The 13122-nt window shown below is 44.2% G+C and overlaps 1 protein-coding gene across 1 annotated transcript in view; it reads right to left on the minus strand.

Annotated features, from left to right (window-relative positions):
• The window catches only part of CEP41 (centrosomal protein 41), a 77542-nt gene that overhangs the window by 12064 nt on the left and 52356 nt on the right, over positions 1-13122 (minus strand). The window contains exons 8-9 of the mRNA XM_082256191.1: positions 10258-10325; positions 4922-5036 (exon numbers count right to left, since the gene is read on the minus strand). Of these exons, the coding sequence (XP_082112317.1) occupies positions 4922-5036; positions 10258-10325 (183 nt within the window). The remainder of the gene's footprint in view (positions 1-4921; positions 5037-10257; positions 10326-13122) is intronic.

Below are 13122 nucleotides of genomic sequence, written 5' to 3' on the forward strand. Positions count from 1 at the left end.
ACCAAGTCCCAAACAATCTTACCGCTGCTCCCTATGTAGTCTGGGCAGTTCGGGGGCTCCACACAGCTATCTTTTCCCTCATAGACCCGGAAACTAACTGTATAGCCTGTGGCCCTGTCACACAATTTATACAGTTTGACCCCGTATCTGGCACGCTTGCTGGGGAGATACTGTTTCATAGCAAGATGGCCAGTAAATTTAATCAGGGACTCGTCAACGCAGACAACTTGTTCGGGGGTAAACAAGGCTGCAAACCGCTGATTGAAGTGGTCTATGAGGGGCCGAATTTTGTGGAGCCGATCGTATGCAGGGTCTCCCCGAGGACGACAGATTTCATTGTCGCTGAAATGCATAAATCGCAGAATTTGCTCGTATCTCCCCCTGGACATGGAGTACATGCGCATATGGTGAACTGGGCTAGTGGACCAATATAGCCGCAATTCACTTTGTTTAGTTATGCCCATGTGGAGGGAAAGGCCCAGAAAGATTTTAAAATCGGAAACCGTTATAGGATTCCAGCCGAATGGTCTGGCAAGGGGCGAATTTGGGTTGGCGGCGATAAATTGTTGTGCATATAAATTTGATTGATCAACAATAGATCTGTAAAGATCTTCCGTGAAGAACAGCTCAAAAAAGTTCAGGGGCATAAAACCAGCTGTCTCCACGTGGATTCCAGGTTGGGCAGTGAATGGGGGAAGTACTGGCGCTGTAGAATCAGTGGGTTGCCAATTGGGATATGCCAGCGCATCAGGGAGGGCACTATGGGCTCTACGGGCCTGTCTACGAATACGCGGTGGCTGCGGGCCACTACTTGTGCTAGCCACCGCACCAGCTTCAACTGCACTTAGGGGACTCGCCACATCACCAGGTGATACTGCAGTGCTGGTTGTACTAGGTCCAGGGGGTACTAGGCCGCTGGCGCTGGCCAGGTCATCAGAAGGATGAGCGGCACTAGTAACCACACTCTGCTCCATAAGAGCACCCTACGATTCCTGCATCTCAACAACTCCAGAATGGGGTCGGGTACGCCTGGGTCTAACAGGGACCCATCTGTCGTCGGAGCTATCTGTCAGGGAGCCGCTGCCGTCATCTGGTTCGTATACTGACCCCGATTCTGCCGGTGAGGCTTCCCCATCGCTCTCACCTGACATGGTCATTATACTATATATAGCTTCATCACTGTACAAACGTTTAGACATTTTGGTAACTAAATTTACCTGTACAGTGATGCGACTCACAGGTAATAAAAGCACCTTGTTGTCAGGGACTATTTCAAGCGCTACCAAAAAACTGCTAATGCTAGCAGGGATCAGGCCTGACACAGCGGTTTTGTGTGTTGTGTTTTTTTGTAAGTGACAGTAATCTGTTGATTACTACACTTACCTGGGTGAAAGGGTTAAACGCAGGTGCTGGCAGGAATCAGTGCTGACCGTGCAAACACAGCGTTTTGGGAACCATAAACTATGGGGGCGCTAGTATAGTTCTGATCAGATCAGATATTGATCTGTTCAAACACTATACTAGTAATGGAAGTGTATGTGCGTGCGTGCGTGCGTGTGTGTGTGGTAATCAAGGGGTATTTCTAACTATGCGCCGGGGATCTGGGGGGGGGGGGGTGGCGGGGACCCTAAACCTCCTTTGGGAAAGAAACTAGCTCGCTAGCGCAACCTCAAGTCACAATCACACTAATACAAAATACAGTAAAAACAGTATATTATGTGTGTATTAGTGTGCTATGTGACAGGGGGGAAAGGGTTAACGGGATGTGATCAGGGGGGATCAGGGGGTTAAATATTTATTGGGAGGGGCTGGCGGGTATCCTAAGGATAAAAGGAACGGTGGCAAGCGCTAAACCTGGTCACAAGTCACACTTATACAGGTATATAGAAAATGCTATATACTGTATACAGTGTGTGTTGTGGCAGGGGGTGTAGGGGTGATCAGGGGGGGGGGGGGGGTCAGGGGGTTAAATCTTTATTGGGTGGGTGGCGGGGACCCTAAACCTTCTTGGGACAGAAACGTAGTCGCCTGCGCTAATTCTGATCACAATCACACTAATACAAAAATACAAAAACACTGTATATTACGTTTGTATTAGTGCTGATGTGACAGAGGGTGTAGGGGTTAACTGGCGGTGATCAGGGGGGGATCAGGGGGTTAAATCTTTATTTAGGAGGGGTGGCGGGTAATTTAAGTGGAAAAGGGGGGGCCGCAAGCGCTAGACCTGACCACAAATCACACTTATACGGGTATATAGCAAAATGCTACATACTGTATACGGTGTGTGTTGTGGCAGGGGGTGTAGGGCTGATCAGGGGGGGGGTCAGGGGGTTAAATCTTTATTGGGCGGGTGGCGGGGACCCTAAACCTTCTTGGGACAGAAACGTAGTCGCCTGCGCTAATTCTGATCACAATCACACTAATACAAAAATACAAAAACACTGTATATTACGTTTGTATTAGTGCTGATGTGACAGAGGGTGTAGGGGTTAACTAGCGGTGACCGGGGGGGGGTCAGGGGCTTAAATCTTTATTAGGGGGGGGTGGCGGGTAATTCAAGTGGAAAAGGGGGGGGCGCAAGCGCTAGACCTGACCACAAATCACACGTATACAGGTATATAGGAAAATGCTATATGCTGTATACAGTGTGTGTTGTGTCAGGGACTGTAGGGGTTAATCAGGGGGGGGGGGGCAATCGGGGGGTAAATGTGCCTATCTAAGTGTGTATGTACGTGCTTGGTGCTGTACTTACAATTAGATGTGCTCTCCTCTCACGCTGGATCCAAAAAGACCGTTGGGAGAGGAGGGCACATCTTCTCTAAGCCTGTGTTTACATTTCACAGGCTTAGAGTGTGATCTGATTGGGCAGGACCGATCAACAGGTCCAGGCCAAAAATGATTGGCCTGGACCTGATGACTGATCGGTTCTGAACCCAACCGAGTCATCAGCGGGACCGCGGGTGTGCGCGCGCGCACCAGAGCGGCGAAGGCTAGTGACGTACTGATACGTCACTCTGCCTGGCCGGGGGTGACCGCCGCAGTATATAGTTGTGCGGCGGTCGGCAAGTGGTTAAGTAATCACATGGCTAAAATAAAATGTTTGCTATGGCAAATAAGATGTGCTGTATCTTAGTAAATTGAGCACAAAGACTGTTGCTTCCAGGCAAGACCTCCAAGATTTGTGCCCTAGACATAAGTGATAATGGGGGTGCTGGGAAATTGTACCACGAGCCAATTGAACAAAATCAAATCTATTCAGTCAAAGCTCAACTCCAGGAATAAAAAAAAAAAAAAAAATCACCCTTGCAGTGGAGCCCAACCCCCCACAAGGATTTAAATGTTGTCCCTCTGAAGAAGACACTCCCAGTGGCGTAACAGCAGGCAACGCAGGACATTTGTACAAACTTGGCAGAAGTTTGTAAACCTTCAGTAACACTGAAGGTTTCTGTGTCCATAGCGAGCAGGATCTAGGCCTTAATGGGACAGTGGTGTATTATTTACCCACAAGCTGCAGCCTCAAATGGTGATGCCCCCTTTGAAGGTCCGAAAAGTTATACATGCGAGTTGTCTGTTGTGCACCAGCAATTAGTGCACTTTTAAATGGGAGTGAGATTTTTACCTATAATATTTTATTAGATTTGGAATTTTTTTATGGAAAACACTATGATGAGCTGTATGTTTTACCTCTGGGTGATTATAGGTGTATTTGGTGGGAGCCATACATGGTGTGAACGGATCCAGAGGAAAGTGTTTTTAAAGTCAATTACATCTGCCAACAACCCTTAAAGGGACAGGCACATATAACTTATAGTCCATAGGTCAAAATGGGAGGTAAGCTGCTAGTAGTGGTGGGATGTGTAATACACGGTGTGTTCACAACACGCAGGAGTTGAGGGATCAAGCATTTGAAAAGTAATTTGGTGGAGCACAATATGTGGGCTTTTTCTACATCATTTGTTCTCACATTGCAATTGCACATGGACTTTTCATATTTGTGCATTTCTTTGTTTACAACTTATTACACATATGCGAGTGTGGTGCTAGGTCAATTTAGTTTTATTTGTTTTGGTACATTTAAGTGGGTGGTACACTTATAGTCTTGGGCAGCAGCATGGTTTATATTGGTTTTTTCATGTAAAGTAATACACAGGTGTGTGAAAGGGTTTTTTCATTTTATTAATGGTTAAATGGTCGTTATTGTCCATGAATGAACAGTAAAGGAGTAAATACCTTATTCCTCACTCCAGCAGTGTCCCTCTAGTGCTGCAACTGGTCCCCCCCCCCCCCCCCCGCAACCTGCTCTGTAAACTGTGATCCGATTCAATAGCACTCGAGCCTCCTCAGTATACCAAACAGGATTAATGTTCCTCTAATGTCCACGATGATGCCAACTCTCTGCCCACAGATCAGAGCTTCATGCAGGAGGAGGAGCTATAAAGCAAGTGGCAGAGTCTGCATTTTGCCCCCCTAGACATAAACGAGCATTTAATCCTTTCACTGCGGATGGGCCCGCTACAAGAGTAAATTATTTTTAAATTCCTGATGTTGAGCTTTAATATTTAGGGACACACACACATATATATATATATATATATATATATATATATATATATATATATATATATATATATATATACACACACATGTGCTTTCTTGTTACACAGCCATCTCTTTCCCAGCAAAGCTGTTTGAAAAGTGGCACTTGATGCATCATTACACCATCTTTAGAAGGGTCATCCCAGTAAGATAGGACGCTAGGGTCTGAGGTGGCAGCAGGGTGATATTTTGACATTAGAAGATCTGCAGAAGGTACACAAAACTGGTAATAGATCAACCTTAATTATCCTTACTTAAACCCTTTCATCACGGTCACTCATTTGAATTTTGCTTATTTTACCTAAAAACATAGAATAATTCTTACCTCCGGAAAGCATAAAGAGATTCTCAAATCCTCTTTCACACATGGTTGAAGCTGCTTGACTGGCTATTCTCTCATCTTCATCATAAATAATAATGATTTTGCCTTGTGCATTTTTCTAATCACAGAAGTTAAGGTAAACCTTTTTAGCAAGTATTAAACTATAGCCTAGCGATATGATATGCCACTGTTGCAAGCAATGTGACCAGCTGAATGGGTGTTTGAGACAAATCATACCGTGCAGTGTTAAAAAGATTTCCCAATGAGCCATTTAATGGTTTTCTTTACGGTAAACCGAAAACATCCTTAGGCCCGATTTCATCTTAAACTTTTTTTTTTGCATAGTGTGGAAAGCTCTACAACCTTGGTCAGGTTTTTTTCTCACCACTGAAGAAATTTGTCTGCTTGTCCTGGTGACACCAATGGAAGGGAAAGGGAGAGTAAATCACTATATGGAAGTACACAGCAGTGCTAACCTAAGGTTGAGCTTTAAAGCACACAAAAAATGCACAAGTAGAGGGGATGGTCCCTAGACCAATCATTCAACCTACAGTCACATCTGAGCATGTGGTAGGAATGAACTGTCTTCCCAGTCAACATTACAGAACATATCCACCCCCCCCCCCTCTCTGTTATTTTAGGGTAGTTGATAGGAGGCAACCATTACCCGTTGTACCTAGGCATGTGGTAAGAGGCAAACAAAATGGCCACTGCCCCCACCTAATACTGGCCTTCATAGCAAAGAACACATGGAAGGGCTCCACACATGAAACAAACAAAGGTAAAATTCCCAGTTCAATCTGCTAGCCAGTCTGCTAACCAACCAAATTGACCTGTCTAACAGTTTGCGTGAAAACAGGGATTTAGTTAACACACATTTGCAAACGCATGTGAAAGCTGCAGGGCCACTCCACGGCTCCCTGTATTACCTGCAGTCCTACTCTAATGAATTTATAAGAGCCTTCACAGTGGAAGCACATGCAAGCGAATGGATAGATATGGGGCAGGTGAGCCTGGAGGTGGCCCATCCCTCCTCTGAAAGGTAATTGGGGGCATAATGGAAGCCCAGCTGATAGTATTACAGCAAAGGCATCCAGTATGTCCACTCACCAGTACACATTAACAACAAACAAAATGGCCACTGCCCCCACCTAATACTGGCCTTCATAGCAAAGAACACATGGAAGGGCTCCGCACATGAAACAAACAAAAGTAAATTTTACCTTTATCAATGGCAATTATTCTGAGACATTTGACTGTAAATGGCCACTTAAGTCACATCACTAACAAAAATCAGGCTGATCTCCTTCTCAGCAACTCAAAAAACAAAAGAAGTGGGCTTCTAACCACTTGACCTCCAGAAGATTTACCGCCTACCTGACCAGGCAATTTTTTTGCGTTACGGCACTTAACGGACAATTGTGCGGTCGTGCGACACTGTACCCAAATAAAATGTATGTTCTTCCCCCCCCCCCCCCCCCACAAATCGAGCTTTCTTTCGGTAGGATTGCATCGCCACAAAAAGACAGAAAATTAAAAACACCACCAAAAAAAAAAAAAAAAAACACAACATTTTCTACTTTCCGTTATAAAACATACAAAAAAAAAAATCTACATTTCTTCATTAGTTTAGGCCAATATGTATTCTGCTACATATTTTTCATACATAAGCTTATATTTATGAAGGTTATATTACTCGCGCCTAGGTAATGTTGTTATTCTAATGTAATAGGAAGCAGCTAGTAATCAAAAGCACTAACAGGTATAGTTTGTGGTTTCAAAATTGTGAAAATTGTGTATAATACTGCGCTAACCTGATAAATAAGTTGGTGAAATAAATAAGTAAAGTGCACGTGCAAACGTGTAACAATACTAATAACTTATGCTGATAAATAGAATAGTTATTAAATAAACAATAAATAAGCCGTGTGTATTATTAAATCATAAAAACATTAAAGTGGAGTTCCACCCTATTTTTATACTTACCTCCATCTTCTCGCTCCGGGTCACCTGAAAAAGAAATGGATAATCGCATATTTTTTTTTTTTTTACTTACCTCGTAGCGAAGAAAAAATACTTACCTTACTTCCTTCTTCCTCCTTCCTCGGCCCGTCGTCACTTCCTGGCTCTGCAATGATTCCTGGGAGCTGAACGTCATAGCTCCCAGGAATCATTGCGCCTGCACCGGCCCCGACGTCAGTTCCGGGTCGCGCGCGTCATCCCCTTCTAAACAGCTTCTGGGCATGCCCAGAAGCTGTAGAGGGATGACGCGCGCGACCCGGAAGTGACGTCGGGGCCGGCGCAGAGCATCGTGGGACCAAAGAAGGCGGAAGAAGACGCCGAAGGGGATCTCGCTGGCTTCAAGCTGCCCACATCTGAGATGGCAGCGCTGGACAAGACGTTTGCAAGGTAAGTATTTGTCCTAACAGGTAAGTGCAACCCGGGACAGATCAGAGGCTAGCCATTGTGGAATGTACTAGCCCTGACTGTCCCGGGGGTATTGAAAAAAAAAAAAAAAAAAATCCAGGGTGGAACTCCGCTTTAAATCATTAAAGTGCACGTGCAAACATGTAAACCATATACTGCTATTAATTGAGGGTAGATCAATATATAAAAACAGTTCAAATATAGTCCGTGAAAGTGAACACAACTTGATAATGTGCCAAAAAACGTGCTCAGAAAAGTCTCTGGTGCAAGATTGGGGTCGTGCGTGATGGTGATCCTTTGGGTTCTATCACTCTGTGCCCAGGGGTAAGGTAGCACACTTACCAGAGGATGTGGATTCCAATGGCGTACGCCAAAAGGAATCTGAAGCGCTTAAGCTGCTGCTCCCGTGTATGGATAGGTGGGTGGACGATCTCCTTATGGATAAGACTGGACACTCGGCATGGAAGAAAAAAGGTAGAGGCTCCTCATAGTGTAAAAAGGTTTTCCTTTTATTGAACTCCAAAAAATGCACAACAAAACTTCACATACAACGTCCATAAAAATTATCCATAAAACCCCCGATCGGTACTGCAGCAAACTTTAAAAACTCTCCAAGGTGATAAAACCACTCCAAATAAAACGTGGGTAACACATCAAAAACAAACTTGGCCCAATATGAAAAAAAGGGGCAATAAAAAGCCGCTATTGAGCTCCTATGTTGCCTCGCGGCTGGATAGGACGCTGGCTGCTCTCTCCGCTAGTCTCGCCGAACCCGGAAGTAAGAGTCTCGGCGTGCGGTCCAGCTGCTAGCTCAAAGCGAGGCAACGTGACGCGTGGCCACTTCCGAAGACGTCACACTCTGACGAAACGCATCAAGTTGGCACGCACGTTGCCTCGCTTTGAGCTAGCAGCTGGACCACACGCCGAGACTCTTACTTCCAGGTTCGGCGAGACTAGCGGAGAGAGCAGCCAGCGTCCTATCCAGCCGCGAGGCAACATAGGAGCTCAATAGTGGCTTTTTATTGCCCCTTTTTTTCATATTGGGCCAAGTTTGTTTTTGATGTGTTACCCACGTTTTATTTGGAGTGGTTTTATCACCTTGGAGAGTTTTTAAAGTTTGCTGCAGTACCGATCGGGGGTTTTATGGATAATTTTTATGGACGTTGTATGTGAAGTTTTGTTGTGCATTTTTTGGAGTTCAATAAAAGGAAAACCTTTTTACACTAGGAGGAGCCTCTACCTTTTTTCTTCCATGCCGAGTGTCCAGTCTTATCCATAAGGAGATCGTCCACCCACCTATCCATACACGGGAGCAGCAGCTTAAGCGCTTTAGATTCCTTTTGGCGTACGCCATTGGAATCCACATCCTCTGGTAAGTGTGCTACCTTACCCCTGGGCACAGAGTGATAGAACCCAAAGGATCACCATCACGCACGACCCCAATCTTGCACCAGAGACTTTTCTGAGCACGTTTTTTGGCACATTATCAAGTTGTGTTCACTTTCACGGACTATATTTGAACTGTTTTTATATATTGATCTACCATTAATTAATAGCAGTATATGGTTTACATGTTTGCACATGCACTTTAATGATTTAATGTTTTTATGATTTAATAATACACACGGCTTATTTATTGTTTATTTAATAACTATTCTATTTATCAGCATAAGTTATTAGTATTGTTACACGTTTGCACGTGCACTTTACTTATTTATTTCACCAACTTATTTATCAGGTTAGCGCAGTATTATACATAATAAGCTTATATTGATTGCAGATGCTATAACTTTTGCACTATGGGATATTTTTTACTAGTAATGGTGATGATCAGCGACTTATAGCAGGACTGTGATATTGCAGCGGACAGTCTGACACTGACACTTTGTGGGACCCAGTGACACAAATACAGTGATCAGTGCTTAAAATATGCACTGTCACTGTACTAATGACACTGGCTGGGAAGGGGTTAACATCAGGGGCGATCAAAGGGTTAAGGCTCCGTTCAGATCTAGGCGTTTTGGGGCGTTTTTGGGGAGTTTTTCTGCTCTAGGATCAGCTCTCAAAACGCCCAACAAGACAAATCCTATTCATTTCAATGGCCCCTGTTCACATCTGAGCGTTTTGACGCTGTAAGCAAAACGCCCAACGCTCAAAAAAGTACATGAGCTTCTTTTTGGGCAGATTACAGGCGTTTTCCATTGGTTTCTATTCAATCTAAAATGCCTGCACAAAAAACGCCTGTAAAACGCCTGAAAATCGCGGTAAAAAACGCGCGAAAACGCTACGCTCAGGGGTGAATGTAGCTTAAGTGTGTGCCTAGCCAATGCTTTTTCTAAAAACTGTTGAAGATGCTTTTACTAGGAAAAGACATGGATCCTAGTCCCTGCTTTGCAGTGACACAGGACCTGTGCCTTCCCTCCTGTCAGAATGGCAATCTGCCTTGTTTAGATAGGCATATTCCAGTTCGGTCTCTGTGGCTGGTGATCAGCGGGTGCCGGAGGACATTGAGTCCATGGTTCCCGATGTGTGTATTCAAAGGGGGAGCAAGCCGCTGGTGGCACACATTTGCACCCCCTACCCGGAAGTGCAGGATCACACAGCGGCCGCCCTGTAGAAGTAAAACTGCTATAGGGTGCTCAGCAACTGGCCAAAGCTGGGTGCACATAGCCTAAATATCAGCCGATGTCTGCTGAATATTAGGACCATGTGTACAGCTGTCCTTCTGACAGAAGCAAGTATAAGGACCTCTGTCAGAATACAAAGGCACACTGGGAGAGATCGCTGCTCTAACATCGTTACTAGCAATCTCTAAGGCTTTTCTTTTCGCTCAGACAGCTGGATTGAATGAAAAAACAGAATGTGTGTACCAGGGATTAGGCTGAAAACCCCGATAACAATAAAATGGATACATAATTCAGGATTTCTTTTGTGAAGGGATTCATTGTCCTGGACAGCATGGCGATGGGATAGTGATAAGCTGCAATGAAAAAAAAAAAAAAAAAAAAAAGAAAAAACACATACGAATGGTGAATCTCAGTAAACATTACACTACACACAGCCATGCAAGAAAAAAGAAAAAACACATCATAAACGTCATTAATTACAAATTTATATACAGTCAGATCTATAAATATTGGGACATTGACACAATTCTAATCTTTTCGGCTGTATACACCACCACAATGGATTCAAAATGAAACTAACAAGCTGTACTTTAACTGCAGACTTTCAGCTTTAATTTGAGGGTATTTACATCCAAATCAGGTGAACGGTGTAGGAATTACAACAGTTTGTATATGTGCCTCCCACTTTTTAAGGGACCAAAAGTAATGGGACAGATTAACAATCATAAATCAAACTTTCACTTTTTTAATACTTGGTTGCAAATCCTTTGCAGTCAATTACAGCCTGAAGTCTGGAATACATAGACATCACCAAATTCTGGGTTTTATCCCTGGTGATGCTCTGCCAGGCCTCTACTGCAACTGTCTTCAGTTCCTGCTTGTTCTTGGGGCATTTTCCCTTCAGTTTTGTCTTCAGCAAGTGAAATCCATGCTCAATCGGATTCAGGTCAGGTGATTGACTTGGCCATTGCATAACATTCAAGTTATTTCCCTTAAAAAACTCTTTGGTTGCTTTCGCAGTATGCTTCAGGTCATTGTCCATCTGCACTGTGAAGCGCTGTCCAATGAGTTCTGAAGCATTTGGCTGAATATGAGCAGATAATATTGCCCAAAACACTTCAGAATTCATCCTGCTGCTTTTGTGAGCAGTCACATCATCAATAAATACAAGAGAACCAGGTCCATTGGCCGCCATACATGCCCACGCTATTGACACTACCACCACCATGCTTCACTGATCAGGTGGTATGCTTTGGATCATGGGCAGTTCCTTTCCTTCTCCATACTCTTCTCTTGCCATCAGTCTGCTACAAGTTGATCTTGAAACAAAATGAGGTTGAAGTTGATCTTGGTCTCATCTGTCCATAGGATGTTGTTCCAGAACTGTGAAGGTTTTTTAGATGATGTTTGGCAAACTCTAATCTGGCCTTCCTGTTTTTGAGGCTCACCAATGGTTTACATCTTGTGGTGAACCCTCTGTATTCACTCTGGTGAAGTCTTCTCTTGATTGTTGACTTTGACACACATACACCTACCTACTGGAAAGTGTTCTTGATCTGGCCAACTGTTGTCAAGGGTGTTTTCTTCACCAGGGAAAGAATTCTTCGGACATCCACCACAGTTGTTTTCCATGGTCTTCCGGGTCTTTTGGTGTTGCTGAGCTCACCGGTGCATTCTTTCTTTTTAGGCTGCATTCACATGTCAGCGTATGGATCGCGGGCAGAATCGCCGCGATTCCACCCGCGATCCAGAGATCATTGCAAATCGCGGGACGCCTGTGCGTTGCTCGTGATTTGCAATAGCACCCCAAACGCTGAGCGATGTTGCCGCGATTTCCGCCTGCCGAATCGCGGTAAAATTGTGCAAAAAAAAAAAATTGCGGGACGCAATACGCTCCAAAGAAGCTCTTGTACTTTTTTGGGCATAATGCGTCCCGCGATTTTTTTTTTGCACGATGTTACCGCGATTCGGCAGGCGGAAATCGCGGCAACATCGCTCAGCATTTGGGGTGCTATTGCAAATCACGGGCAATGCACAGGCGTCCCGCGATTTGCAATGATCTCCGGATTGCGGGCGGAATCGCGGCGATTCTGCCCGCGATCCATACGCTGACATGTAAATGCAGCATTAAGGATGTTCCAAACAGTTGATTTGGCGACACCCAATGTTTTTGCTACAGTGCCTTGCGAAAGTATTCGGCCCCCTTGAACTTTGCGACCTTTGGCCACATTTCAGGCTTCAAACATAAAGATATAAAACTGTAATTTTTTGTGAAGAATCAACAAGTGGGACACAATCATGAAGTGGAACGAAATTTATTGGATATTTCAAACTTTTTTAACAAATAAACTGAAAAATTGGGCGTGCAAAATTATTCAGCCCCCTTAAGTTAATACTTTGTAGCGCTACCTTTTGCTGCGATTACAGCTGTAAGTCGCTTGGGGTATGTCTCTATCAGTTTTGCACATCGAGAGACTGAAATTTTTGCCCATTCCTCCTTGCAAAACCGCTCGAGCTCAGTGAGGTTGGATGGAGAGCATTTGTGAACAGCAGTTTTCAGTTCTTTCCACAGATTCTCGATTGGATTCGGGTCTGGACTTTGACTTGGCCATTCTAACACCTGGATATGTTTATTTGTGAACTATTCCATTGTAGATTTTGCTTTAGGTTTTGGATCATTGTCTTGTTGGAAGACAAATCTCCGCCCCAGTCTCAGGTCTTTTGCAGACTCCATCAGGTTTTCTTCTAGAATGGTCCTGTATTTGGCTCCATCCATCTTCCCATCGATTTTAACCATCTTCCCTGTCCCTGCTGAAGAAAAACAGGCCCAAACCATGATACTGCCACCATCATGTTTGACAGTGGGGATGGTGTATTCAGGATGATGAGCTGTGTTGCTTTTCCGCCAATCATAACGTTTTGCATTGTTGCCAAAAAGTTTGATTTTGGTTTCATCTGACCAGAGCACCTTCTTCCACATGTTTGGTGTGTCTCCCAGGTGGCTTGTGGCAAACTTTAAACGACACTTTTTATGGATATCTTTAAGAAAGAGCTTTCTTCTTGCCACTCTTCCATAAAGGCCAGATTTGTGCAGTATACGACTAATTGTTGTCCTATCGACAGAGTCTCCCACCTCAGCTGTAGATCTCT

This window comes from Pelophylax lessonae, assembly GCF_965119305.1.
Source record: "Pelophylax lessonae genome assembly, chromosome: 4".
Taxonomy (NCBI): Eukaryota; Metazoa; Chordata; class Amphibia; order Anura; family Ranidae; genus Pelophylax; species Pelophylax lessonae.